Here is a 27,516-nt window from a genome sequence, read left to right as displayed (position 1 = left end):
GGCGTAATGAGGAACGGATCATGGTTTTAATGGTGGCTGCGAAACACGGGGTGGTTTACAATGATTTTTCTGGATACGGCGTTGGTTAGGAGCTGGAAAAGAAACCGGACGGGGAACGGCTTGTATGATTATCCACGAGGGAAGGCTGATACTTGCTTTGACGTACTTCAGTACCATATTAATACTTGACATTGTCTTGCTACCTCTAAAGTAGATTGGTGGTATCGTGATAACTGATAGCAAAACATTGAATTATTCCAGCCTATTGTGTCTTGTGTAGGCTAGTAACTCCTATGCATATCTACCCACCTAGGTATAACCCACCTCATATGGTTATAACTCTGATTACACAGTTACAACTCACCTTTTCCGGTTATAACTCTTCTTTGCATAGTTATAGCTCACCTGCTATGGTTATAACTCTTTGCATACCTACTTATAGCCCGTCTTATCCAGTGATAACTCATCTTCTCCAGTTATAACAACACCATTCGGTCACAACCGCTCTTGTGCAGTTGTAATTCGCTACTATATAAAATCCCTAGTGTATTACGACCATTCCGGAACCATGGAACTGGTTTACTTGTCACACAGCCGTATAGACTATCATAAACCTAAACACGAATCCTCATCATGGCATCGTGGATCGTTGTGAATACCTCGTATTGAACAAATGCTATGTACTAACAAGAACCAGAAAGCTTCTGGGAAGAGACCAAACCTTTCGGTGAGCTAGGATGAACCCAAACTCCTCGGCATTTCTGCGCTGTCCTCAACATTGGCCGTCTCGGCTCGGCTGTGCAACATCGTGGGCGTCATCGCACTGGAAACTGCTGTTGTGTCTCCATGCCCATGTCCAACTCTTACACAGAAAAAAGAATCCCCCGCTCGTGACCATGCCGAGCACATTAGAAAAGTAGGTAAAAAAAAAAGTGAGATATTACACCAATGTGCCTGAATGAACCAAGAAAGTTATCTCAAAGTCGTGCCCCTTTGAAAATGCCAACACCCGGACGCCGCTGAAAATGAATCGAGCAAGGCCCTCCTGTAACACCTGTGTTTTGGTGACCGAGAGCGATGGTGTGTGAACAGTCGCTCGCATGTACGCTTTTCTAAATTATCGAATACGCTGTGTCATGCCAACCTAGAACCGATTCATGCCGCCAGGTGAGCCACTGCCGTATGACGAATGCCTTCCACTGGAAGCAGGCATCTGTGGAGGTGGTAGGCTTGAGGGGTCATCGGCCAGGAGGTCGTCGAGGAATGCGCTGGGGGCGCGCTGGCTTGGCGGCCGGTTCAGGTTCAAAGACGAGTTGCTAATGTCTCTTCGGGGGTTGACAGCTGGTGATTCGGGAGGAGTGGGATTCAGGGTGTGGCGTGAAGGATTTCCAAACTGGCCACGGGAGTCGGGACGCAGGTTGGTCAAGCTAATGGAGTGCTCATGGCTTCCACCAGGAGAACTGGTGCCTGCCGCATAGAAGCCCGAAGGCAGGAAGGCTGAACCACGGTTTCCAGGGCCGCCGTTACCAGTTGCAGCAGCAGTGGGCGAGAAGAACAGGTTAGACGCGCTGGGGGTTGATGAGAGGACGGGCCCGCGGGTGGTACGTCGGACGCCCCGGCCAGCTGAGAGAGACATGGTGGAACCAGTATCGGTGTACTTGTAGAATGGCGCTGGCGGAGCGGGAAACCCTTGCTTTGCGTTGGCATCGTGCTGAGCCTTGGCAGCTCGCTCAACAGATCGGTGAAGAAGAATGCCCACAATGAGTCGCCAGAGGAGAATGGCAGCGCCAAGGGCTCCAAGAATCGCGCCGACAGCAATGAAAACAGTTCCATCAGGAGCGCTTGAGTGCTGCATGAAAGGCGCGTTCTTGGTTGGCGGAACGGTCGCAGCCGGGTAGGTAGGGATCGGCTTGAATTTTGTCAAAGTGGGCAATCCCGTCTCAACTGCATCCGAAATGGGCTTGATCGATGTGATCTTGGACTGGATTGTGCTTGTCGGGTCGTCCTCAGTGGATGTAGGCTCCTCCTCCTCGGTGGATGAAGGTTCCTCTTTGTCTTCGGTAGTTGAAGTTTTCTTGTCCTGTGTTGCTGTAGGCTTTGATTCCTCCTTAGTGCTCGCAGGCTCCTTCTCCTCTTCGGTCTTTGACTGGGCGTTTTCCTCAGACTTGTTGTCTTCAGTCTTGTTGTCTTCAGACTTGTTGTCAGTATTCGACTCTTTGGCGGATTCGGCGGCGGTCGCGCTGGGCTTGCTGGCTTCGCTGTTCTTGTCGGCGTCCTTGTTGTCGTCGTTCGTATTGGTAGCTGCGGGAGCGGCAGCGGCACCGGAAGCGCCAGCAGCGCTTTCCTTATCCTTGTCGTCCTGAGCCATTACGATGGCGCCGAAAATCGAGACCGAGGTGAAGGCCGAGAGCAAGAGCTCTGGCCTGGGTAGATAGTTGGCAGGCCGCATAGTGGGCTGCTATGTGGGATGTCTTCTTAGACGAGTGTTGGAAAGAATGAGATGTGAGATGTCGAGAGTTGAATGCTGTTGAGTGTTCGAGTCGGCGCTGGATGTCCAGTCGATTCGCGCAGAGGATACGAGAAGCAGTCCCTCGAGAGTCGAAAGGGCGACCAAGTCAGGTTGCGTATGGCCGAGGAGGCGCTGAGGAATGCTGGAGGGATGTCGAAGTCAAGGTGGGTTACGATTCGGCGTGCCGCTGTGAAACAGGCAGGGCTATTCGAGACAACGACGTATTATCTTCCCTTTCGGACCCAAGAAGAGGGCGACGGCGTGCTGGACGTGTCGTCGGGTATGTGGGATGAGGGATGAATCGCGTCAATAACCCTGGCAGGGGGGGCCACGAGAATGAGGGAGATGAGAAGCGAGAGGTGGGCAAATTAGCGGATTGAGGGGCTGTGAAAGCGTTTTCCAACAGGCCGAGAAGAAATACAAGAAAAGAAGAAGAGAGACAAAAAAGAATGTATGTGGGCTGGCGAATGGGTGAGACGCCTCTACCAAGGCCGCGTTAGCATTGTTTGACCGAGAAAAGATTGAGATGAAGTGATGGGATGGGGATGAATGGATGGATGGAGGAGCGGAAGCGAGAGGGAAACGGGGTCGCACGACAGGCAGGCCAGGGACTGGGATTGGGGCTGTACCGTGCCTTTCTTCCTTCCCTTCTCTTCCAGATGCCTGTCCAATTCTGGGCCGAGCGTTTGAGTGGGAGGAGGACGCGAGCATCAAAGGGGAGTAGCGCAACTGAAAGAGCAGCGGCCACTGCTTGAACGGGCCTAGGTCGATTGATCATCTGGGGGTTTTATTCGTCAGCTCTCATTGAACTCCGCGTAAATCCAATGCGCGAACCTGTGAAGTTCAGGGGTGCCACCTTCGCAGCAACGCCATCGCCCTCTGTTCTCTTGCGAATCCGCCTGATTTACAGCGCCTACGGACAGGGCTACGAATTATCGCGCCGTCCCTACCTCCCCGAAGCAGCCAACCGCCAGGTTCCGTCGTGGTGGTCAGCTCTCAGCACCTTCAGCGCTTCTCAGCCGCCGTCGTGGCTTGCTTAACCCACCGCTTCTTTCGGCACAGCCCGCCTGGTTGCTGGGGAAAGGCAACCACAGGAGCGTCTTGGTTTACACACACCAACCTATGAGAGTTATCCCTCAACACCCGTTGCCTGGTTTACTTGTCGAGATCAACAACCACAATTGCGTTCTGATCTTGGCTCCCCTTACTATGTGTTCCCGACAACGAGACGTCCGGGATTGGCGTGGCTTTCTGTAGCTTTCCATGTTGACGCGGCAGGTTGCAGCGAGAGCCGTTGAGCGCACGTAACGACGCAACGCAAGGCACAAGCAAGATTCAGCAACGGCCGTTGACAGCGGCGGCTGCATAAACCGAAACCTTCTGCAGATGCCTGTCATGAGGTATCAAGCATGTCACAACACGACCTGCAGGGTTTTCATCAGTCAACCTGTGAATGTATTTTTAGCCAGCTTAGAGTGCAAAATAGACTCTGCGAACGGCAAGATGCGATTGCTGACGCATGTCAAGTCAAAAATATCACTGGTCACTCAATTCTCCATCCATGTGCCAGCTCACATTTCAGGGTCCGGTTCGATCGACCTCGCACCGGCCAGCGGGGTAACTGACATGGCTCTCCTTGACTTCTCGTGTCTCCGCGTGAGCCGCTTTGTTGATGATTTGTGTTTTGCAGGAGACCCAAGGCCCCCACGTTACCGTCACCACGCCTGGTGTCTCTGCAACATTGAAGAGTGCACGGACCATGTCCATGACGGACAGCGCACGTGACCTTCCATCGGCGCTACAGCAAGGCCGGTCCCATGCGCGAGCCTCGTCATTGTCAGCCTCCAGTTCCGAGCATCGCCAACGAAGCATCATCGGCTAAACACGACCTACATCCCGAATCCACCTGTGAATCCTCGAGGCCCCTACGAGCCCCTGTATCGATCAATCCGGACCCCCACGATAAACACCTAGCCGTCAATATGGAGGAGGAGCGTCTCTGGAAGTTCAGAAAGCCTGAGTGGCTCAACAGCGTCTGGGCCCGTAACGCTGGTGTCTACGCTGCCGGAGCTATTGTACGTTGGTCCCGTGAACCATGATGGGTGTTGTGCCCGCGATACTTCCATCAGCCTCGAGCGACACGTCGCGATACCTGCCCGCGCCGCTGCGCTCTTTGATGAGTTCCGGACCGCAAGGCTAACCACGTCCTGGCAGTTCTCCGTCGCATTCTACGTCATGCTCGACTCTGCCGTCTGGTCCAAGTCGCCCAAGAACGGCTCTGATGTCCATGTCAAGTTTGTCGACTGGCTGCCCTTTGTCTTTTCTAGCTTGGGTATGCTCATTATCAACTCGGTCGAGAAGCAGCGCCTTAGCGCCGACTCCTTCAGCTATAGTGGATCTGGTGTCGCCTGGAAGGCTCGCGTTGTCCTCTTCCTAGGCTTCGCGGCTCTTGCTGGTGGAATGGCCGGTGGTGTCACTGTCTTTGTTCTCAAGTTTGTCGTTCCCAGCGTTGCCATGCCTGCGCTGGGCATGGGTATCGAGAACGTGGTTAGCAACGCTCTGGTTGGCGTCAGGTAAGTTTAACTCTGGTCGAGGTTTCTATGTTGCTAACCCCTCGCAGCTCTGTTGTTCTTTGGGTGAGCCAGAACATGGAGGACGAGTACTCGTACAACCTTTCTCTGTAAACACAGCCAGACAAGATTAGATGGGAAGAACGAGGGCCATGTGGATGTCAGGGCGCGTTGATGGGTTGAACTACGTTCCTAGGGATGGCTCTCGGTGTACGAATAAGAGCAGTTTCTCAAGTATGAACGTGGAAGAATGAGCTGCAACGACGAGTATCACGGATAGGTGATGGCGGTCACGATCTGGGAACGAAGATTTTGGACCAGGAGATTATAGTTATTGGGAATTCATCGACTACCGTCGATTTACAGAGTTAGGAGCTCGGTTTATAAGCGTTGTCAGGATTAGCATGAGTTTAAAGTTCGTTATGCACAAGCTGACAGCCTGTCAGGTTTGACCCGGTGTAAAAGGACTTGAATGGGCTACAGTAACATTCCATAGTATCAAAGGCCCGAATCAGAAGACAATTGAACGCGAGATGAACAAGAAATTGTCAGAATGCACTTTCTTCGACTCGAGGACTCGGCGGTTACCCAACCTCACTAGAGCAGAGCATACCCCGGCGCATCCCCACACAAAGTCAACACACATTGAACCCGCATCTGACTACGCATCACATCACCTCTTGGACAACATAACAAACACAAAAGTCCTACATTCTGCATAATATTCACTCACACGTCATGTCTGACCGCTCGCGCACAGCAACAAACGGCAACGGCGTTTCGCGTACGCGGAATGGCACATCATCCTCTGCATCTGCATCAGTCCGTCGCAATCTGTTCCAGAGCCAGTTGACCCGGCGACCTACCGGAGGCTCCTCGTCCACGTCGGCCGAGACGCTGCACCTCGACGTCGACGTCCTGTCAGACACCTCTGAGATTGTTGTTCGTGATAAGCACGGCGAGATTGAGCTCGGAGATCCCCCGACACCGATGCTTGAGGACGATGACGATGTGCCGCTGGATCACCGGCAGGAGACTGAGAGTATGCTATTTACTTGCGACATATTTAATGATTGAAGCTAACACGGGGGGCAGAGGAGAGGCAGCGACTGGCTGAAGCCGTCAAGCATCATCAGATTAATCGAAATACAGTCCCAGAGCAACCAGAAGGTACGCCAGCTCACCCCAAATCGTCACACCATGTGGCTCACCTCGCGTGCAGAACTCCTCGAAGCTGTCAAGACGAGTTTGAGAGCAAAAGTGGCGGCCCTCGCCGAAGACAATTGGATGTTTGAACCCGAAGAACAGCCACGCGGATAACCAAGTCTTTTTTTTCACCGACCTTGCAACGCCTGCTGTCTATGGATGTTTCTCTCAAGACTCTATGGTACACAAACCGTCCACGAAAACCAACCCTCATCTAGTCCAGGCCCTCAGCAGCGGGAGCATCTGGCCGTTGCGTGACCTGTCTCCGCTTCGGCTGCTCCTGACCGCCGGCTCCGCCAAAGAAGCCGCTCATCATATCCATTAGAGGGTTGCTCTGTCGGGGCTTAGCCAGACCAAAGTACATCTCCCCAACCATCTCGAGCGCCTCGCCCCACGTCCCGGCCTCGTTGATCTGCGTCGCGTACTTGGACACGAGCGCCCGGAAGAGCTCAGGCGCACCCCGCTGGACGGCAAGGAGGAGGAAGCCCAGGAAGTTGAGGAGGGGGATGCTGGGGAAGATGCGGATATCACCGGCGGCGCTCGACACGTCCTGGACGCCGATGTTCGGGTTGTCGCTGGAGAGTGCGCTGGTAAAGATACGGTAGCAAGTGTTGGCAGCGCGGACGTTGCCAATAAGGAGGTAGGGGAGAACGGCGCGACCAGCGAAAAGGGCTGCCGTGTGAGGCTCGCTCTCCTTGTACCACGTATACTCCATCTTTGTCAGAACCTCGGGCGAATCCTTGGTACCCAATATCAAATGTTTCTCCGCCTCGTATGTCTCATGTTCCTCGGCGTAGAGCGATCCGGCAACGTGGTGAAGTTCTGGGTCTCCGGCGGGATACTCGCCGAACTTGGCCGACCACCTATTCGCCCGTCAGAATACTTGTTATCTTCCAGAATACCGTAGCACTCACGCAATAATCTCGCCAACAAATTTCTTCCTCGTAGGCTCCTCGGCATCGAACAGCCGCAGGCAAGTAAGCAGCCTCCCCTTGGAAGTAGCATCGGGCTTCAGCTCCGCCTGCTTGTAGACGTCGACCAGCATGATGCACAAATCGCCTCCGCTGCCGCCCTGGCCGGCGCGAAGCAGCGCCTGAGCCACATTCGAGAGGATATCGATGGCGGCGGGCCAGTTGGAGGTCTTGATATAACGAGAGGCGGCGACACGGGTCTGCTGCTGAGCCTCGTAGTAGTCGCCCTCTTCGATCTTGGCCTGTAGCCGGGCTACTATGCGGTCGACCTTGCTAGCCATAGTGGGAGTTTCTCGGGGTGCAGGGCGGAGAGGAAGGTGGGAGAGTTGGCGATGATACTGGCGGGTGACGTCGCAGAAGGTGAGGCAGAGTGAAGCTTGGTGTGTCCAGCGGAACTGGTGGAGGGGTTGGCCAGCTTGGATAGGTAGGTACCCCACATGGTTGAGTGCTCTGGTGTCCCACTTTTGACCCACCATATATAAGTTGTGTCCATGAGCATCGCCACCAAAACTGGCATGGTTGCGTCGCAAACGGCGCGATGATGGTGTAAGGGTAACATTCTGGCTTCCCATGCCTGAGCCCGGGGTTCGAGTCCCCGTCATCGCACTCTTTTTGCAAGTTTTATCGAGTGAATTCTTTTTGTTCAAATGCGTTGAAATCAATCCCAGAGGCTCCTTAATGGCTCCCTTGACTCGTTGTGTTGGATTTGCACTATTGCGGTGGGGCAGTGGGCCATCCTCACCTGTAGCGCAGCCGAACATCGCGCAGCCACGTGATACCCCAGATCCAACAACGATTCCTAAAACGGACTCAAAATAGCATCTCGACCAATCAGTCCGCCCATTGTCACTTACACCACAAGAGATGTCAGAGCACCCAGCGGCATAGATAGATAATATTAGGTACCAAGCATAAAATATGAGTGTGGTTTTCTAATAAGATACTATTGTTATGTATTAAACGTAGGTGCGAATGTTGTTTTCCTTGCAAACTCTTATCTTAAGGTACAACTGAAGAGACCTCAATCTCTACACTGGCACTGTTCGGTCGTGGTTCACCCCTAATACAGACGAACATCCTGTTTTCAATACTGAAAGTTGGTTTGTGACGGTAAACCACTAATTGTGTCGCTTTTTATTGTCGGTTCGCCAAGCTAGTTTGCGGCTGTGAATCACTGCCCATGGCGTTTGACACTGCCAGATTTCTCAGTTGATTTGTGACTGTGAATCATTAACCAACAAGGTAGACGCTGCTTGTTCGTCAAGCAGGTTTGCGGCAGTGAATCACAAACGTAGAGGGAGTAGAACGAGTACAAATTGCAACTCTCCCCCCAGGTTCTCCCTCTTCTCTTCTCTCTTTCACCATCATCACCACACATTTCTTTCTGAAGGGTAAGTAGACCCCCCATTTTTTCCACGTATGCACACTAACCCCTTCAATAGACGGCCAAGTGCGAGTATAGCAGCGTCGATCATTCGTGCAAGGCTTGCAGGTGCCTCCATCGCCCATGCACTTGGTCCAGAACTGGCGAGGGCCTGACAGACTTCGTGCAGGGCGGTCCTCTTGAGGAGCTCGGAATCGCTGTGCATGCTGGTAGAGAGCTTGGTCCGCAGATCAAGACGATGGCTTCGCCTCCTTTTGATCCAAACCTCGAGGCGGAGGATCATGGAGAGCAGGAGGATTGAGTGAGATTGAGGTTTTCGGTTATGAAGGGGATCCTTAGACTGAAAATGGTAGATTTGTCGGGGATGCGTCAGGCTGGTTTGTAGCACTGCGCAATGGAACTTCCAGGAAAGGGGACTTCACTGAGGATGGAACACGCAAGTACTTCATGTAGGTAGCTTGCTTTTAGGTCATTGTTTTTGCTTTCATTCTCTTTATTTCTCTTGGCCCAAACATGTGAATGAGATGAGTCGTTATACACAAAGAATCATCCGTAGAAGGCCTGTCTTGTAATACTGAGTCCGAGACAACGCCGCTCTAGAAACCCAAGAGGTTTTGGATCCATCCCATAATATCAACTCAAAGATTCCATCACACTCCAAACCCAAGAGAAACTTGACACCCAACCCATGCTATAAGCTTAGAGATAACGCCATAATATCGCCAACCAGAGACATGTTACCCAATTAGATAATGTAATTTAGAGCCCTCAAGCCACCCAAGGCCAAATTCTGTAGAGGCGAAGGTGGAGAGCGATGAGAGAAACAGGACCTTCAAAGTAGTCGTCAAAGTAGAGGCGAAGGCAGAACGAGGTCGAGGGGGAAAGATGTCAAGCAGCCGTCAAAGTAGAGGCGAAGGCGGGTTGTGGTTAAGAAGCAAAGGCCCGAGCAGCCATCAAAGTAGAGGCGAAGGTGGGCCTGCGGTTGAAGAGCAAGGTTGCCGAGTAGTCTTCAAAGCAAAGGCGAAGGTGACGAGATAGAGCCATGATAGTCAGAGAATATGGGGGAGAACAAACTGCCTTCCCTTCACTTGTATGTTAGCCTTGGAATAAAAAACATGTTGGGATATCTGACCGCAGTCCCGACAGAGGTGGGAATTAACCCCTTTCTCCCAACGTAGGGAGAATCAAAGTAGAGGCGAAGGCCCAAAAAACCAAAGAAAAGCGGCCAACGCAAAAAAGGGGGGGACCCAGAAACCAGACGGCGCAACCTCTAAGAAGAGGAGGAGGAGGAGGAGAGGAGCCGGCGCCGGCGGGGGGCGACGGTGGGCGAGGAGCCCGGCGAGTAGACGGCAGCGGCGGCGTGGAGGAGGAGGTGGTGGTGGTGGTGGCGGCGGCGGGAGAGGGCCAAGGGCCAGGAGTAACAAACTCCCCCTTAACGGGGGAGTCCTTCTCCGCCCAAACAAGCTCCTTTTCTTCGGCGAACCCTCCTGGAAGGCCTAGCTCCTTAGGAGCTAGGTACTCTTCCAGGAGGGCCAACAGTCGGTCGAGTTTGGGGGGCGGGGGGGCATCGTCGCGACTGTTGATGGTGTTGAGGAACAGAACGACGCGCAACATTGCAAAAAATTCTGGGTTTGTTGGGAATGATGGGAGGAACCCATTCTTCAGGTATTGTACGGAAGGAGCGAAATGTCGGGGAAGGAGCGAGTTGTCGAGGAAGGAGCGAGGGCGGGAACGACACACAACTGGAAAGAACCAGATACATCTCACATGCGAAGCAAAAAGCACGGGAGTATGGTACGAATATTCTATATACTTGAGCGCAGTAGGCGGAGAAATAATGAACATACTCTTAAGCCATAGTAAGTGGTATTGCGCTGTCCAGATGCAGTCTGAACTATTTCCTCCCGCATGAAGTGAAAATGTGGTCTACATACTTCCATATCAACTGGGGTTTCAAGATGACCGTAGTCGTTTAATGTATCTGCCATAGGTGTTGAGTTACAACAAGAATACTTGGTTCCAAAGCATGGATTCTATGAGAACGGATAACCTGGTTGGGATCTTATACCATCTTGGTCATATGAATTAGATGTATACACTCTTAGTTCGAAACCGGGGCCATTAAAAAAACCTCCCACAGCTATCAATCCCTCTCTGTACGGTACAGGACCATTTGTAATTTCATGCTCGTCGCTGGCAATTGCCCAGTGACGATATAGTAGTGGTAAATTTCTCACTAGAAATCCTCAACGACTGCGTGAGTGCTTCTGGGAGGGCTGTTGGATGGGTGTAATTGGTATTCAACTGAGAAGACACGGCCCCTTGTCGACTAGTAAGCACCGGGATTTTATTATACTGGGAAGTCGCCGAGTCTGTTTCTTCTCCTGTATGAATTGTTTTGCTCATTGTCACTTCTGTTACTCTCCGTATTGTCCCTTTGGCCCAGACTTGTGAGCGAGAGAGGTCGCCTTAGGTAAGAACACTCAATGGTGCCTACAAATGATCATAAATCCTGAGCATAATCTTCCGTGAATAGATAGATATGTCTCTTCATCATTTGACACTATATAGATACGCGCGGTACGAGCTCGGGGCCATTTCAAATACCTTCCACAGTTATCAATCCCTCTTCCTAAGGTCCAGGACCATAAACGCTTGCAACAAAAACTACCCAAACATTTTACAAACTAAGCTTCGAACAAGCAACTGCCTGCTCATCCTTTCCACACAAACTCCTGTTTCACTTGAGACATCAAAGGTCGAAGGGCCATGCCGTAGTCCCCCCCATTTGGCGTTCTCAGCAAAGTGTGGATGTGGAACTTGGCTGGCTCCTCGTTGGTGAGGAAAACCCCTGAGTGGTGGTCAAATTCTATGATGGCCACGGGGCTCTGGATTCGATAGTAGAATGGGTCGTGTTCTGCCCAGCCTCCAATCCAGCAGAAGTAGGTTTCGTGGAACCATGACTTGATCTGGTCGAGTCGGTTCTGACGTGCTTTCTGTGGGAGGTAGAGAAGATACTCCTTGCTGATGGCCAGGATAATATTCTGCTGCGCCGGTGTCATGTCGCTGACTAGAATTCCTTCGTATGGCACGATGCGATTGTCCCGGTACGCTCCGCAAAGGTGTCTCTGATCATCGTGATTCCAACGTCCCTCGGGCATCTTGGGGTCTTTCATGAGCGTAAAGACCTGTGCTTTCTCCTTCTTCTCAGGCAAAAGACTGGTCATCAATTCCAGCCCCAGACGCTCTTCGGTCTGTAGGATACGTGTTCCCTTGTATGGACCTTCATCGATGAGATTGGGCTCCGCTCCAGTGAACCAGGGTGAGACGACAATCTGGGTTTTGTAAAGCAGGATGCTGAGACAGAGATGATGGCCGTAGAATGAGAAGCCCCAAGGTTTCTCGGTGTCTGGTTTACCAAAGAGAACAAAGTTGTAAGACCACTCATTCATGATGACCGGGGTCTTGACAAGTTCACCAAGGAAGCCATTGATGCGCATAGCCCCCAACGCCTTTTGGTATCCCTCAGGGGAAAGTGTTAGTTCTAAAACCCGCATGACCGCGGTGCGTTGCTCAGAAGAGACCTCATCGAGCCGAATGCCCTTGTCGCTGAGAAGAAACTCGGGATTAGACCAAGTGCGCCATTCGGGCGAGTCAATGTGATAGCATGTCTTTTGGCGCTGCTTTTCATCCAGAAGCTGAACAAGCCTGTTAGTGGCATGGACGATATCTTTGATTGGGATGCCGTCGTCCTGTAGGCCAAATATTCCATGCCGAACATTGCCTGGATGGCGTTAGTTGACACGAGATACTAGCAAAGCTACCACTTGCCGTCATTTGTGACCCCCTTGAAAGGCTCTTTGAATAACTCCAACCAGTGGCAGTAGAGAGCATGTAGCCATGGCGGTTGCTTGTTCTCTTTGAACGTTTTGGCGTATTCGTACACATCTTGCTTCTGCATGGTTGTAAAGCGGGGGATGGTGAGATCCGGCAGATGTTCACGGAAGCTGCGGGCATCTTTGGGCGAGGAAGATTGGGGTGCCATGACTGCTGCTAGACTGGTGTTGGTAGTATATGGTAGTTGTGTCGCTTCAGTCTGAGTTGAGATGAAAGAGAGAAGTGATCTGAGGAGTGATCAACGTCAACCTCGGGATATACATAGCCGGAGCTCTTGCATGGACTTCTCACCGGGTGCAATTACGACGACACACGGAAGACACATGGATGCCAATTGGTCAACACAAGGAGTATCCCGGACCCCAGAGAAGCACGGAACTACACGCAGCTAATCTAATTAGTATATAATTCCGAGGCCAATCTGGTTATACGGTTTGAATCAGCGCTGGTCTAGTGGCCCGAGACTCGATGCCGGTCACCCCCGAAACGTCCCCCGCATTTCCGGCCCCGCATTCCGATTGTCGGTGTAAGTGGTGCCGAAACCGGCATTGCTACAGGGCGCTTATTACAACTGACCCATGCATATCTAGATTTCGTCATTTAAGAGCTTGCAGTCCCCGTATCTCGGACTATTTTTCTCTTTGAGACATTTGGAGTTGATATCTCAGACCTTGACCATGGCAGCAGCAGCTCTCCAGCGTGAGTCTCCTCTCGTGGTCGCCATCACCTTCTAACATCAACAGGCCTCGTGCGCTTCGTGCCCAAATCTAATCCTTCCAAGATTCTTATCGGTCAGCCCGCAGACAAGGATATTGATGTCGGCGCTGCGCTGCGTAAGGGCCGTGAGGTTGCCGTGAATGTCTGGTCAGGCTCTTCTGTTCTGGCACCTGGAGACTCAACCGGCACTACTGAGACTATTGAGCGTGTGCTTTCACCCCTTGCTCAAAGTGAGGTTGGCACTGTTCGATGCATTGGTCTGAACGTAGGTATTCTCGTCATACTTGGAGTTGAAGTCATAAGTTAATTGCTTCATCCCAGTATCGGAAACATGCCGCCGAGGTTGGCGTTGAACCTCCAACAATCCCGACAGTTTTCATGTACGTGACGTGACGTCTTGGCCATTCTCTCATCAGAGCTGACATTTGCGCAGGAAACCCAGCACAACCATACTTGATCCCTGGCCAGCCCGGGGAATCATCCCCAGTATCACTCAGGTTGACAACTCTGGCGACTACGAGGCAGAGCTGGCTGTGGTCATTGGCAAGGCAGCTAAGAACGTCAGCGAAGCGGATGCTCTAGACTATGTCCTTGGGTACACTGCTGCCAACGATGTGTCTAGCCGTACTCAGCAGCTTAACCAGTCCCAATGGTCCTTTTCTAAGAGCTTTGACGGAGCCTGCCCGCTGGGTGAGTACTCTTTGACGAGCAATGAAAACTTGACTAACTATTTGAAGGCCCTACACTCGCCCTCAAGTCTTCGATTCCTGACCCTTCCAAGTTGTACCTGCGGGGCATCAAGAACAACGAGGTCGTTCAAGAAAGCGGCATCGAGTAAGTCCCCCCAACGCCAAGATGGCATGCATTGCTAACCAGGTTTCAGCGACCTGATCTTCAGCATCCCCAAAATTGTCAGCTGGCTCTCTCAGAGCACAACACTGCCTCCAGGAACCGTCATCATCACTGGAACCCCTGCTGGCGTAGGAATGGGAAGGACGCCCAAGGATTCGCTAAAGGGAGGCGATGAGTTTGCGGTGGAGATTCTGCCTCATATCGGTACACTTACAAATGTATTTGAGAACGAAAAATATGGGCATATCGCGAGGTTGTAAGAGGGTGGTAGAGGTATGTCTCAGTTGTTGCGCGGGGCTAATGGCAGGCTGCATGATATGCCTCCCAATGCTTGGCTATCTGCAGCCTGGGTAGATATAGACACACGCGTATTAAATCGAACATCTGAACTATCTTGGGGACTCTCGTGTGATTGGAAGCGCATCATGAACTCGTACAAGGATGGTTTATACACCACGGAGAATAAGCGATCCATCCTCTGCCAGTATTTCTGAATGCGGTTGCTTGACAGAACTCAGTCTTGAATAAGCCATCACCTATCATCCGTCAGCGTGAGCACTAATGTGCCATTTCGTCATAATTGCTAGAGGCCATTTGCCCAGCCATGCGCTGTATCACCTCGCCTCTTGGCTATTGATATAAGAAGCCAGCGCATCACGAACAACGGCTGCTGCTGCTGCTAAAATACTGAATGATCTGTGTGTGCCTTATTGGCCATTCCTTATCCTGCAAAAAATGTCGAACTCATCCCCAATCCCCGAGACGATGAGGGCGTTGAGATTGGTAGAGGTAAGATACTCACCAACCAGGTTCTTGATATTTAATTCATAGAGTAGTTCAACAAAGACTATCAACTTCACGACAATGTCCCAGTCCCGGCCCCAGGTCCAGGCGACGTTCTGATCCGCGTTTACGCCTCCGGCTTCTGCCACACAGATCTCATGGTGTACCATGGCATAAGCCAAGAACCGCTGCCCTTCATCGGCTCCCACGAACCAGCAGGCACAATAATCAGTCTCGGGTCCGATGTTCCGGATAGTTGGCATGTGGGAGATCGTGTGGGCGTCACCAACTTTCAGAAGCCATGCGATGCTTGTATGGGCTGTACATGGGCCAAGAAGACCATCACATCGCTGGATCCTCGCTTCTGTGAAAACAGGACCATGTGTGGCATCACTCGGGCCAACGGTGGATTCGCCGAGTATATGACTGCTTCACATGGTGCTGTTGTCCACTTGCCAGATGCTGTGTCTTTTGAACAGGCCGCCCCTTTAATGTGTGCTGGTGTAAGTTCACTTCACCAAGATCCAAGTCACTGTGCTAACAACCCCAGGCAACCGTTTGGCACGCCATTAACCAGGCCGAGCTACAAAAGGGGCAATCGGTAGCAATCATCGGCGTAGGCGGTCTCGGCGTCTTGGGCGTGCAGTTTGCAAAAGCCCAAGGTTACCGTGTGGTAGCCGTCGACAAGCATGAGATCGGACTGAAGCTCGCCTCAGAAGTTCCAGCTCATCTCAAACCTGATCTCATCGTCAACTTCGACGACGAAGACACAGTCCAAAAGATTTCAGACTTTACAGACGGCCTAGGTTTGAATGCTGTCATCGTCTGTACTGGCGATGATGCTGCAAACGATTGGGCAGCACAACGTCTACAACCAAGAGGAGTCTGTGTGGTTGTTGGCTTCCCTGAGGGGGGCTTCAAATTTGATCCCATGAACCTCATCTTTAAGGAGATTATAGTCAAGGGAACTATTTTCTGCAGCATGGACGAGGTCAGGGACATGATGGATGCCGTTGTTGAGCATGGGGTTCTCAGCCACTTGACTTTGATACCCATGGAGGAAGCAGAGGACATACCGACCAAAGTAGCCGCGCATGCCTTTACAGGCCGGCCAGTTGTGACGATTGGAAATGAAGGTCAGAGTTGATCAAGATCCTGCAAGGTGATTGAGAGAATAGTTTCACCTTCTTTGTTGTGCAGTGTCTCCCTAGCTTCGTTATAGCTTTGAGGCGCAAACATCATGTCGACCATCCCTTTGATACCTTCTCCAGCCTTTTACTATTCTCGGTACTCTGAATGTCACAGGCACTCACCATGGCCGATGATTTATGAACAAACAAGTTCATGAATGCCGTATTTCCATTGATCGTATACACAACGCCGTCAGTCAATGCGACTGCCAAGTCCAGGCTCCGGATGTAGTACATGCAACAATCCCTCCTTCTCACGTAGCAATTGTAAATGCTTCCCACCGCCTCAATCATTATATAACCCTCTTTAAAGGTTCCAGGCATTACCCGACGATCGTCGACCCTTCTCATACAGCCACTTGCTGTTCAGTCCAACACTCGTTCGCTTGCCTCCTGACGGGCTAGGAGAGGTAGGATCAGAGAACGGAATGGCCGTGGAGCTGGCGCCAAATTGACTCGCAGACCCGATAGAAGACCTCCTCCCATTTCCAAAGTTCACACTCTTCTGGAAAAGAGGGCTTCCCAGTGGTGAGCCGGTCGACCCCTGGAGAGCAGGGCTACCCCGACCAGAGAGAGGTGAGCTGGCGTAGCTTCCCCGACTTCCAACAGAGCCAGCTATGGAGGGCGTGCGCGAGTATCGAGGCGGCGTACTAAACTGAGCATCGGGAGTCGGCGCGGCCGAGGAAGGCTCGAGGCCCAGCAGGGAGCGCTGAGCGGCTGTGAGGGGGATGTCGGAGAGATCGTCTTTCGGCCGGATCAAGGGGAGGCACGCGATGCCAATATTGATGAATGGGATGAGCTGGAGAATAAACCACGCCCAGCTCAGGTATATCCTGAAGGAGGTGGGAACACTATAGGTTCAAGTCAGATACAGTCAAGCCAGGGAGTTGTCAGGCAACCAACGCTTTAGAACCAATGTTTAGCCTAGCGAGAAGCTGCGCGGACCAAAAGCCTAGCAGCGCGATAACATTGTAGGCTATTTGGCGCACGTTCTTCTCAGAAAAGGTGGTCGCATTGCGTCGCCTGGTGATTTCATCCAGTCGCGGGTGACGCCAAGTTCCGGGGCTGTCAGTCACAGGAGGGCCGCCGATGGTGGTCGTCTTGACAGGAGTGGCCATGATGAGGTAGGAGGGATATTGGCAGAAGCAGCAAAGCTTGAAGTGTCTTGCGCGGGTGGTTCACAAGCTTGATCGTGGATCTAATAGCGACCGTGACGCTCCCGAGGACAGTCCAGACAGTTCGCTCGAAACAATAAAACTGCCAGACGCACTTTCGTGTAGTGTACCTATTGGTTAGTATCCTCTTGATCCAGGCCGAGGCCGTTGTGAGGCCGGTTGCTCCCTTGTTCGTGGGCTTTGTTGACGTTTGCTTTGCTCAAAGAGAGTTGAGGGTGAACGGCTCCCCGTTAAGGAAAACACGACAGAGAGCGACTGGCCTGGGCTAGCTTGGCTGTTGCAGCGACCAGCACGGGCCTTCACGCGCCACAGGTGCATTGTCACCTGCAGGCACTGGAAGGTTAAGCCACAGGGACCCCGTCACCAGCCACACGAGCTTCAGTGAATCACCGCGGTGGTCCTGACGCGCTTCAGCGCTCGCTGTGGCAGAGGCAGGCGCATCCGTGGTGCTAACTAAGGCGAGGCCCGAGGACAGGAGCTGCCAACTTCGCTTCTCCTTCTCACCACGTCAAGGGCTGAAAACCTCGCCTGAGCATAATCACAATCGCCCTCACCTCGCAAACGCCCTCGACGCGCAATCGACGATAAATTCATCGACGAGCCTCGCCTTTTCTACATCATCGACTATTTCACCAACAACAAATTGCAGTTCGCGATGCGACGTTAGCCCCAACGAGACTCCCTTCAGCCTCATCTACCACCACCACATTTCTCTCCATCATCGACCTCCTCCCCCTCCTTCATCATGGCAGCATCACCTGCCTCCCTCGCCGCCACGTCGGAGATGGAGCCTCCAAGTTCCCCTGCTCATCCAGAGAGCAAGTCCTTCGTGTCTCGCGCAATGACTGAGGATGACGACACTCAGATGGCCAATGCCACTCCTGAACCGCAGGAAAAGTCCTCGCGCTCCAAGGGCAAAGGATCGCAGAACAAGGATACTGGGAGTCAACCGCAAATCGGAAAGATCCGCCATTTGAAGAAGGAGGATGGCGAGCCTCTGTGGAGAGCCGACATCCAATACGACTTCCTCAAGGCCGTTTTTGACAATGAGCAAGCCGTCTTCACCAATTCGTACGAACCGGAGCGCCTCGGCAAACAGAACTTTGCCGATCTCTACATCGACACCATGTCCCGCAGCTCCAAGACCAGCAAGGTCCTTCGCGACAAGCTCCTTAGTGATAGAGAAGCCGCTAAGGGCATGGCCATGGTCTGCCTCCTCGTCAACATGGGCCGCATGAACACGACTCTCAACTGTGAGTGATACACCGCCACCCATACTTTCACCATACTAATTCGCCTCCAGTCTTCCCCGAAATGAGAGCTCAGCTCCGTACCTACCACGCCATTCCTTCCCTCCAGGCCCACCAGGATCCCCACGCCTATAAGCAACTCCAGGATGCGCCTCGCCTCAAGTCAATTCTAAAGGGTGGAGCGGAAGATCGCGACGAGCCCGGGACGCTTGATAAGATCAAGCAAAGAGACATCCCTCGCACAAACCCTGTCAACCTCATCTTCGTCATGTGCAACACAGCACAGAAGGTCGCTGAGTTGCATTTCCCTCGCCAGCGCGAATTCCATGATCTCATCATGAAGACTCACTACACCAGTGAGTCGCGAGCAAAGGCCTTTCTTTGGCTCATGTGGTTCTACCTTGAGTCCGACTTTACAGAGGAGGGTTGCGAAGAGAACCCTTTCGGCCCAGGTGTCGATTACGGTTTGGATGTCGCAAACCAAGGCGTGCCTCGCCTAACACAAATGACGCCCGCTGAACAGGCAAAGGAGAACGTAGATACGGAGGAGGAGATGGAGTTTGGCCGGGCCAAGCAGAAGATGCGAGCCAAGATCCTTGAGATGGACCAGGCCTATCTCAACGAAAGAGAAACCAAACGGGGCAAAATGCGACCATCGTTTGCCGACGATGGACCTGCGATACTTCCACGTATCAGACCTTCGAAGCACGAATCTGACATGGATAGTACCAGGTCAACGCCACCACCTCGAGCACTGGGTCGCGCCCTCAACTCTGGCCGGAGAGGTGCCCCACTCAAGTACCAGATATTCGAAGGCTCGTCACCGGCGCATCACGTCAATGAAGGAGTTGTCGCTCGAAAGCCTCGTCCGCCGACAGCACACCAACTCGCGGTGGAACGAAATCGGAGCCAAAGGGTCGAGTATATCCTTGATCGTGGTCTTCGCCGCCAACATCACAAGAGTCGCAAGTTGAGGCGCAAGGATGGTGCAATCTTCCGAGCATATCGACGACTTCAAGAGGTGGATGACCCTTTTGAAGACAGCGACGATGAGAATTCAGCTCCTCAAAACTTGGCCTACGGAGATAAGGCGCCAGGACCGTTCCGCGAGAAGGGTGTGGGAGGGCTGTGCCTCCTTTCCAAGGAGGAGGATGATTTCGGCGAGGAAGTCAGTGCTTATGCTGCTGCTTTGAGGCGATCAACACGACGTCTGTCTCGTTGGGCCCCTCGAGCAGCAGAGCTCGGAGTGATCCCTACCATCAAGCGACCCAAGCCAAAGAAGGCTGACGACGATGACAAGGACGGAAATGGTGATGACCACGAGGATGGCAAGGGGCATGACGGCACCAACGGTGATGCCAATGGCGATATGACTCTTGGTGACATGACGCTCGGCGATATTACAGTGGGAGATGCCACAGTAGGAGATATCACAGTAGGGGACATGACAGCAGGAGATGTCACGATGGGCGATGTCACTATGGATGATGTCGAAGACCAGACGGTTCTCCATGAGGATGAGGAACGGGCTGACGACGACGCCGATGACGCTGACCGTACGGAGGTCATGGGTGACTCGGATGTGGACTAAGCGGTGATGAACGACAGGGAGGGAGTTTACCACGTGTAGCACTATAAAGACGGACTCAAACGGGACATGTTTGCAGGGACGGTTACGGAATCAGGAGTTTATGCTTTGTTTGCTTGATGCGTCTATTACCAATCAATGGCCATAATGTGCAAAGAGGTGCAACAGAACGCGAGGCAAGGTATGCGGTGAAGTGGGAAAAGAAAGGCGCTGTCTTTGTTTGACGGGCAGCATAGGTAGACCAATAGAACCAGTTCCTGACCAGGCGCATTGCGAATAGACAGACAGCGAATACGCTATACAAATACGAAAACGAGGAGGCTGTATGGCGTTTATTGCGCCAAGGGCCGGGACGCAACCGAGAGCGGAGAATTATCGCTCGGAATGCGGAGGGTCCGGGGCAGGGCGAATGGGCTCATTCCGGAACGCGGGATGCACGGGCGCCGAGCGGTGAGACGCGGCAGATGAGCTCTCGGAGCTGCAGGGTCCTGTCCTAAAATCCCCTTGTTTTGGGGGAGACGGCATATTTCAATTCCTCGTCCCCAACGTGTCTGGTCAAGTCAATTGAGCCGTGGTGATCTCCTCTGAGCGTTCTCTCCCCGTGGACTCGTTCTTTCTCGTGCATTCGCCATGCCCAAGCCTCAGCCTCAGTCCGGCATCAGCCGGCTCCTGGGCATTCTCGGCCTCCTGACCGCTCTCCTGGCGTCTGTTTTCTACGTGCTGGAGCAGAACCTCGACAAGTTCTACATCTTTGATCTTCAGCATCTGGACGACGTGTCGAAGCGCGCGCTGGCTGAGCACGGCAACAACACCAGGGCCGTGGTGGAGTACATCGTGACCGAGCTCAACGAGAAGACTCCTGCGCATGTCAACCTCAATGAGGAGTGGGTGTTTAACAACGCTGGCGGTGCCATGGGCGCCATGTACATTATCCACGCCAGTGTGACCGAGTACCTCATCGTCTTTGGTTTGTTCCCCCTGATCTACCTAGAAACCCCTGACTAACAAACTCAGGCACCGCGATTGGCACCGAGGGCCACACGGGCCGCCACACGGCCGACGACTACTTCCACATCCTCAGCGGCACCCAGCTGGCCTACGTCCCCGGCTCGTACGAGCCCGAGGTGTATCCTCCCGGCAGCATCCACCACCTCCGCCGTGGCGACGTGAAGCAGTACAAGATGCCCGAGAGCTGCTTCGCGCTCGAGTACGCCCGCGGCTGGATCCCCCCCATGCTCTTCTTTGGCTTCGCCGACGGCCTGTCGAGCACTCTCGACTTCCCCACGCTGTGGCACACGACGCGCATTACTGGCCGGGAGATGATTTCGAACCTTCTCAAGGGCAAGTTGTAAGGGGTTGTTTAATTGGGGTGTGTAATAGAGGGATAAAATGTGGGGGTTAGACGGATTGGAGCTGGATATAAAAGGATCATGTTTCGGGTATCTTGACGGATTGCCTAGCAGCCATGTCATGAGCGAGAGCCATCATTGAATAGGCTTGGTGCTTTAGATCTCAGCAATCTACAATGTCTTTGCAGATGACAAATGCCTTGATATATTGCCTAGACTGTGTCCTTTGTCCGTGAACTCATGACAACAGACTTCCATCATGACACCTCCCAATTTTTCAGATGTCAATTGTTACTCCCTGCTTACACAGTTTGTCTCCCAGTCGCAAGCTCCTTGATATGGTTGCTGTCATCACACATACATTATTTTGAGAAACATCATTAAGCTCTTTGTAACCTGAAGGCCTTTCGATGAGTCTTGTCAACAGGCTACATCCTCGAGATGTGACGCCTCGGGAGCATTACGGAAGGAACCCAACCCTCCCCATCCAGCTCTCTAGCTCACTGAACAGAAATAACACAGACAGAATTTGTCAGGGCGATACCATCAGTTCGGTAGGGTGATGCAATCGATGGCATCAGTGAGATTTGACTGTGAATCGTGGTCTCAACCTCGGTACTTTTCACACAAGCTCAAGGGTATGTTATCAACCAACGGCAGCCATGATAGGCACTTTGTTCAAGAAACAGAACCCATTTGATGTAGAAATCCTTTTTTCCCCTCCTACAAACGGATATCCCGGAGCACTTGTTGCTGTATTGTTCTCTAATCACCATCAACCCGTGAATCTCAAAAAAGTGAAAGGAGTATACACATAGTTTCAATAAAAAACTGTTTGCTCTAGAAGTGCTCGAAGAATAATTACTTAACTTCCTTTAGACAAGTCTACTCTCTTCCTAAGGATGTCTGATCATCTACATACTCTATTCAATTGCCAAAGCTCACCGAAAACACTCTTCATTCTCCCAACAAGCACGACTAATCTTATCCTACACGACGAGCGAACCAATGCCTCTTGTTACCCCTGCCGGCAGTCAAGTTGAAAAAAATGGTTCGCGAGCCGAGAAAAGAGATCACGACCGACGCAGATTTCTCGGAGCGTGAGAAGGAGTCCCTTTACGATCTGCTAGAGTACTGGGTCACCATGAGGCCCAGCGGCGGGCCAACGGCCATCAGTATTACGACGACGTTCAAGGCCCGATTCTTCGAGGAAGTCTTTAACAGGTGGACATCGACATATGACTTCAACCCTAGCCAACAAGAAGAAGGAACAGTTGTCTGTCCCGGCCGGAAAGCTCAACAGCCACCTCCCCATTACCCCCATGAAGCGAAAGAAGGGGCACGCCGAGCAGCTGAACCCAGCTCGTGCGCGGGGCGCCACGGCGTTCCTGAACGTTCACCTTGACGCCGGAACGTACGACGTTAGTTTCCTCTGGCGCGATGGCAACTTTTCCACCATCAACCAGCAGTACGTCGACCTGGACGAAGGCCTGACGATGAAGATGGCAATCCGACGAGCCATCCTGAACTACGACCAGTGCGAGACTGCACGGATTGAGCAGTTCAACAAGGCCGTCGTCATCTCCTTCTCCAAGACAGGGACGCAGGCAGTCCCTTCGGTGGACGATGCCCACCGAGTCAACGGCCGGATCAAGGTGGTCGAGCTGGCCTCGGACCACCTGTTGCAAATCTCAGCCGACCTTGGGGAGATTGGTAGAGACTGCGCGCGACTCCGGGTTGGCCAACTCCCAGTGGACTGTAATGGGGAGAGCAACGGGATACACACTCGCTTAGAGGATATTTACGTGTTTATCTACCTGAATGGTGTCTGAAAATCTAAGAACTATCATAATACTCTTACCATAAATTCCTGAGTCCAGTCTATAATACTCCTCCTTTCTTCCTAATGATTAGCAAACCACTGTCAAGATTATCACATGTTTAGATAATAACCGCCGCCTTGTCATGTTCCAACAGCCCCATTGAATAACCTCTGCAGAGATTAACATGGATCTACAGATGCTGTTTCTATGGAGCGGCTGCAACACCATATCTGTGGACCTCGGAAGCCGGTGATTCTAATGCAAGTCAAGTGTAACACTGCAGTCAAGATAGGAAGGTTCGAAGCTGATTCCGCGTCTAACACTTGTGCTTGTGCGTATGGTATCTAAAGACCGATGATATCCGCAGTCATGCTCAAGACCGGTGGTGGTGAGATGTGAATAATGACCCTGGTTATCAACGCCAGCTACGGCAGGAGCTGATTGAGGAATCCAATAGAGTACTTCGAGAATCATGTCGGATCGACCACCCGACCGGGAGAGTTACGACCCTACGCGCCCCAGTGGCTGGTCGTTGGGTGATTCTCGCAGCCGTGATGGTGGTCAATAGAAAACAAGCTTAAATTAAGAAGCCCTCAAGGATGCTTCTAGCGTGCGGGAGACGCAGGGCTTAAGCGGGAATAGGAAGGTAACGTTGGTTGAGCGGTTGTGGGTAGGGTCATTGCTTGGCATGCCAATCCTTCTCCCTATGCGATGCTTGCTGGCCTTGGCTGGTAACCTTGAACTTTTGTAGCTTGTTGATTATCCTGCTGCTGTTGGGTCAGAGTTGACTTCTACCCCATCTTCTTATCCAGTCCCTGTCTTTCCCATGATCCATGTTGCATGGAGAACCCTTGTCTTCACCACGTCAGGATCATCCTGTTTTCTCTGCCCAGACTCACAAAGGTCCTCGAGTCCGCCTATTTAAATATCGAGCCAAGACACCAACGCAGGCCAAGCGATAGACTCCCGAGGCACAGGACAAAAACAGCCACTTCTCGGCCGCATGCTCGGGATATTGTCGCCTGCATGGTATGCCTTATCACGGGGGACAAGTAGTCGATAAAGGGCACAAGGGTTAAAACTGCGTGTGCCAGGGTAGCTGTAACGTTGACCGGGAACTTTTGAAGGAGAGGCTCCTTGCAATCATCAGTTGGATCGTCGGCCGTCCTGTCCGACCTCACACGGAACACATCTCCGTGCTTGGCTTTACTGAGATACGGGCACTGGGTGATATGGCAATGATGGTCGCAACCAACGAGATAAGCAACGTTCGATGCGTTCTCTAGAAGCCTGTTGGTCTTGTAAACATAAGCCTCCAAGTTATGAGGGCTTCTAGATCAACTTCTTACCTTGACGACGATGTTTCTTATTATTGTATCTCGTGTAAGAGTAATGTTTCACAGCATGCTCTACAGCCACATAGGATTCCCTCGCAGCAATCATGACAACGGCTTATATACCCTAAAAATGTGTAACTCAACTTGACATCACGAACGCCAAGCATACACTGTTGCAAGGTAAAACATCCTTCCAAGTCTGAGATCCTACCCTCCCTATCTAGCTCCCTCCTCCTATGACCCTCTCCGCATCGTCCATCACTCCCCACCGCGGGGTCTCCAATCTCAACCTTGCTCGGACTTGCTAGCCACTCAGAGTTCAGCAATTGATGTATCATGATCACGAGGATCTCGATAACATGGCCTTCATATCGACCTTCTTCTTTCACCACTGCCATCCTTGAACCGCCCCCGCAGATGGAGGCATTCCTTGTCCCATGCCCTGTAGCACTTGCCTTCCTGGTGGTGCTCTACGCGATAGCCCTCTCGTTTTGGTCGGCGATTGAGACCTTGGGCCGCCTTCTGAGACTCGCACTTGTATGGGGTGGGACCTTGTCAGACCTCGAGGCACTGTGGTCACTTATAAAGGCCTTGCCCCGGCTGCAGCTCTGTTTCCTCGAGCCCCTGCTGTACTGAGCTTGTAGCACCCGGCCCCAAAGAAGACCATCGTTGCATACTGTCAACAGGATTAAGAGTATATCCACAATGGCACCTGCTGGAGACAGCCTGGCAGAGCCCATCGCCGCCGCCGAGTTACGCGCCGAAGCTCTTGACGAGAAGCGGGCCTCCATCCAGATCGAGAAGAGCGCTTCCCTCACAGCTGATCCTCGAGCCGGCCATGTTTCGACTGTTACCCCTGATGGGGAGTTGCCCAACGCTGAGGAGCTCGCGACCTTGAGACGAGTGTCCAACACGATCCCCGTCAAGCTGTTCAGCATTGCTTTCATTGAGCTTTGCGAACGTTTCTCCTACTATGGATGCACCGTTGTGTGTAAGTCTGCCCACTTCCATCCCCCGATACAGGGGCTGCCTTAGATCCTCTGCTGATTCTTGGTGTTGTTTATATACTGAGATAAGACTGACATCTCCAAGTCACAAACTTTATCCAACAGCCTCTCCCTGAGGGCTCCTCGACCGGTTCCGACCCGGAGCAGCCCGGTGCCCTCGGCATGGGCCAGAGAGCCTCGACCGGAATCACCACCTTCAACCAGTTCTGGCAGTACTTCATGCCCCTTCTCGGTGCCTACGTTGCCGACCAGTACTGGGGCCGTTACAAGACCATCAGTTACGCCCTGGGTATCGACATTATCGGACACATTATCCTCATCATCTCTGCGATTCCTCCTGTTATCAAGAACGATGGTGGTGCTCTTGGTGCCATGATCATTGCTATTATTGTCATCGGTTTCGGTACTGGTGGTTTCAAGCCAAATGTTAACCCGCTGATTGTGGAACAACTTGGTGAGCAGCACATGCACGTCAAGACTCTCAAGTCGGGCGAGCGTGTTATTGTCGATCCTGCTGTCACGATTGAGAGAATCTACGGTTGGTTTTACTTCTTCATCAACGTTGGAGCTTTGGTCGGACAGATTACGGTGAGTCAACATATCAACGACCCCTATTGTATCGTGAAGGAGCCAGGACTAACTCCTTGCTAGATGGTTTACGCCGAAAAGTACATCGGCTTCTGGCTCTCCTACACACTCCCCACCATCATGCTCTGCATCTGCCCCATCATCATGTTCTGGGGCCGTCATCGATACGAGCGCCGCCCACCCGGCGGCTCCGTCCTCGGACCTGCTCTCAAGGTCTGGGTCCTCGCTCAGAAGGGTCGCTGGTCCATCAACCCCTTTAAGACCTGGAAGAACATGCACGATGGAACTTTCTGGAGCAATGTCAAGCCTTCTCGCTTCACCAACGAGACTCGACCTCACTGGATGACCTTTGATGATGCTTGGGTTGATGAGTTGGCTCGTGGATTTGCGGCTTGTGCTGTGTTTATGTGGTATCCCATCTTTTGGCTCTGCTATAACCAGAGTAAGTTGAAGCCATACGCATGCAATGCTCCTTGTGACTAACGAGTTGTCAGTCAACAACAACCTCATCTCACAGGCGGCTCTCATGGAGCGTCACGGCCTCCCCAACGACATTCTCTCCAACCTAAACCCCTTTGCCCTCCTGATCTTCATCGCCCTCAACGACTTCTTCATCTACCCCGCCCTTCGAAAGGCCGGTATCCGCTTCACCCCCATCAAGAAGATCACAGCCGGTTTCTTCTGCGGAGCCTCAGCCATGATCTGGGCTGCTGTTGTTCAACACTACATCTACCAAAAGTCCGAGTGCGGCAAGTACGCATCTGGAAAGATCTGGAGTGAGGAGGAGGGTGAGATGGTTAGCTGTGCCATTGTCCCTATCAATGTCTGGGCACAGACTGGCTCATACGTTCTCATCGCTCTCTCCGAGGTGTTTGCGTCCATCACATCTCTCGAGTACGCCTTCTCCAAGGCTCCCAGGAACATGCGATCCATGGTCCAGGCCGTTGCTCTGTTCATGACTGCCTTCTCTGCCGCCCTCGGCCAGGCTCTCGTCGGTCTCGCTGCCGATCCCCTTCTCGTTTGGAACTACGCTGTTGTCGCAATCTTGGCCGTCATCGCCGGCACTTGCTTCTGGCTCCAGTTCCGAAGCCTCGATCATGTTGAGGATCAGCTCAACGTGCTGCCCGAGGGTCATGCCGGAGCGACCGCCGACGAGGAGTCTCCTTACCAGAACAAGCGCATCGACGAATAGAGGGGACGGACGCTAGCGTCGCATTCTTTACCAAGATAGTTTATGTAGTTTGAGATACCACTTGTCAGACTGTCGGCCTTCGTGTCCAGTTGGTACATCAATGAGGCCGAAATGTACAAGTCAAGTAG

At 52.5% G+C, this 27,516-nt stretch overlaps 12 protein-coding genes across 12 annotated transcripts; 8 read left to right on the top strand and 4 right to left on the bottom strand.

Moving 5' to 3' along the window:
• Nucleotides 1-1,144: 1,144 nt before the first annotated feature.
• NCS54_01141900 (Hypothetical protein) lies at nt 1,145-2,449 on the bottom strand (the record flags this gene model as incomplete). The annotated part of the gene is made up of 1 exon (XM_053156697.1): nt 1,145-2,449. The coding sequence occupies one exon, from the start codon at nt 2,447-2,449 to the stop codon at nt 1,145-1,147; it is 1,305 nt and encodes a 434-aa protein (XP_053012672.1).
• Nucleotides 2,450-4,326: 1,877 nt separating this feature from the next.
• Nucleotides 4,327-5,193, top strand: NCS54_01141800 (Hypothetical protein; the record flags this gene model as incomplete). Its single annotated transcript, XM_053156696.1, has 3 exons — nt 4,327-4,584; nt 4,724-5,082; nt 5,130-5,193. The coding sequence occupies 3 exons, from the start codon at nt 4,327-4,329 to the stop codon at nt 5,191-5,193; spliced, it is 681 nt and encodes a 226-aa protein (XP_053012671.1).
• Nucleotides 5,194-5,817: 624 nt separating this feature from the next.
• NCS54_01141700 (Hypothetical protein) lies at nt 5,818-6,399 on the top strand (the record flags this gene model as incomplete). The annotated part of the gene is made up of 3 exons (XM_053156695.1): nt 5,818-6,121; nt 6,175-6,249; nt 6,302-6,399. The coding sequence occupies 3 exons, from the start codon at nt 5,818-5,820 to the stop codon at nt 6,397-6,399; spliced, it is 477 nt and encodes a 158-aa protein (XP_053012670.1).
• A 100-nt stretch (nt 6,400-6,499) lies between these two features.
• NCS54_01141600 (Hypothetical protein) lies at nt 6,500-7,624 on the bottom strand (the record flags this gene model as incomplete). The annotated part of the gene is made up of 2 exons (XM_053156694.1): nt 7,200-7,624; nt 6,500-7,148 (listed from the first exon to the last, which is right to left on the bottom strand). Exons 1-2 carry the CDS (start codon nt 7,535-7,537, stop codon nt 6,500-6,502), a joined length of 987 nt encoding a protein of 328 aa, XP_053012669.1. The 5' UTR covers nt 7,538-7,624.
• Nucleotides 7,625-11,354: 3,730 nt separating this feature from the next.
• Nucleotides 11,355-12,685, bottom strand: NCS54_01141500 (Hypothetical protein; the record flags this gene model as incomplete). Its single annotated transcript, XM_053156693.1, has 2 exons — nt 11,355-12,424; nt 12,472-12,685. 2 exons carry the CDS (start codon nt 12,683-12,685, stop codon nt 11,355-11,357), a joined length of 1,284 nt encoding a protein of 427 aa, XP_053012668.1.
• A 517-nt stretch (nt 12,686-13,202) lies between these two features.
• Nucleotides 13,203-14,366, top strand: NCS54_01141400 (Hypothetical protein; the record flags this gene model as incomplete). Its single annotated transcript, XM_053156692.1, has 6 exons — nt 13,203-13,236; nt 13,281-13,519; nt 13,576-13,634; nt 13,688-13,944; nt 13,992-14,088; nt 14,138-14,366. Exons 1-6 carry the CDS (start codon nt 13,215-13,217, stop codon nt 14,364-14,366), a joined length of 903 nt encoding a protein of 300 aa, XP_053012667.1. The 5' UTR covers nt 13,203-13,214.
• Nucleotides 14,367-14,841: 475 nt separating this feature from the next.
• Nucleotides 14,842-16,036, top strand: NCS54_01141300 (PKS-ER domain-containing protein; the record flags this gene model as incomplete). The annotated part of the gene is made up of 3 exons (XM_053156691.1): nt 14,842-14,895; nt 14,943-15,392; nt 15,440-16,036. 3 exons carry the CDS (start codon nt 14,842-14,844, stop codon nt 16,034-16,036), a joined length of 1,101 nt encoding a protein of 366 aa, XP_053012666.1.
• A 350-nt stretch (nt 16,037-16,386) lies between these two features.
• On the bottom strand, nt 16,387-17,197 carry NCS54_01141200 (Hypothetical protein; the record flags this gene model as incomplete). Its single annotated transcript, XM_053156690.1, has 2 exons — nt 16,387-16,930; nt 16,983-17,197. 2 exons carry the CDS (start codon nt 17,195-17,197, stop codon nt 16,387-16,389), a joined length of 759 nt encoding a protein of 252 aa, XP_053012665.1.
• An 802-nt stretch (nt 17,198-17,999) lies between these two features.
• Nucleotides 18,000-20,095, top strand: NCS54_01141100 (Hypothetical protein; the record flags this gene model as incomplete). The annotated part of the gene is made up of 2 exons (XM_053156689.1): nt 18,000-18,507; nt 18,558-20,095. 2 exons carry the CDS (start codon nt 18,000-18,002, stop codon nt 20,093-20,095), a joined length of 2,046 nt encoding a protein of 681 aa, XP_053012664.1.
• A 627-nt stretch (nt 20,096-20,722) lies between these two features.
• On the top strand, nt 20,723-21,444 carry NCS54_01141000 (C-8 sterol isomerase; the record flags this gene model as incomplete). Its single annotated transcript, XM_053156688.1, has 2 exons — nt 20,723-21,059; nt 21,107-21,444. The coding sequence occupies 2 exons, from the start codon at nt 20,723-20,725 to the stop codon at nt 21,442-21,444; spliced, it is 675 nt and encodes a 224-aa protein (XP_053012663.1).
• A 1,045-nt stretch (nt 21,445-22,489) lies between these two features.
• On the top strand, nt 22,490-23,273 carry NCS54_01140900 (Hypothetical protein; the record flags this gene model as incomplete). The annotated part of the gene is made up of 2 exons (XM_053156687.1): nt 22,490-22,616; nt 22,696-23,273. 2 exons carry the CDS (start codon nt 22,490-22,492, stop codon nt 23,271-23,273), a joined length of 705 nt encoding a protein of 234 aa, XP_053012662.1.
• A 2,033-nt stretch (nt 23,274-25,306) lies between these two features.
• On the top strand, nt 25,307-27,388 carry NCS54_01140800 (Hypothetical protein; the record flags this gene model as incomplete). Its single annotated transcript, XM_053156686.1, has 4 exons — nt 25,307-25,592; nt 25,694-26,196; nt 26,260-26,638; nt 26,691-27,388. The coding sequence occupies 4 exons, from the start codon at nt 25,307-25,309 to the stop codon at nt 27,386-27,388; spliced, it is 1,866 nt and encodes a 621-aa protein (XP_053012661.1).
• Nucleotides 27,389-27,516: the final 128 nt, after the last annotated feature.

This window comes from Fusarium falciforme, chromosome 9, assembly GCF_026873545.1.
Source record: "Fusarium falciforme chromosome 9, complete sequence".
Taxonomy (NCBI): domain Eukaryota; kingdom Fungi; phylum Ascomycota; class Sordariomycetes; order Hypocreales; family Nectriaceae; genus Fusarium; species Fusarium falciforme.
The sequence above is the reverse complement of the archived record's forward strand: the minus strand, read 5'-3'. Positions and strand labels throughout refer to the sequence as shown.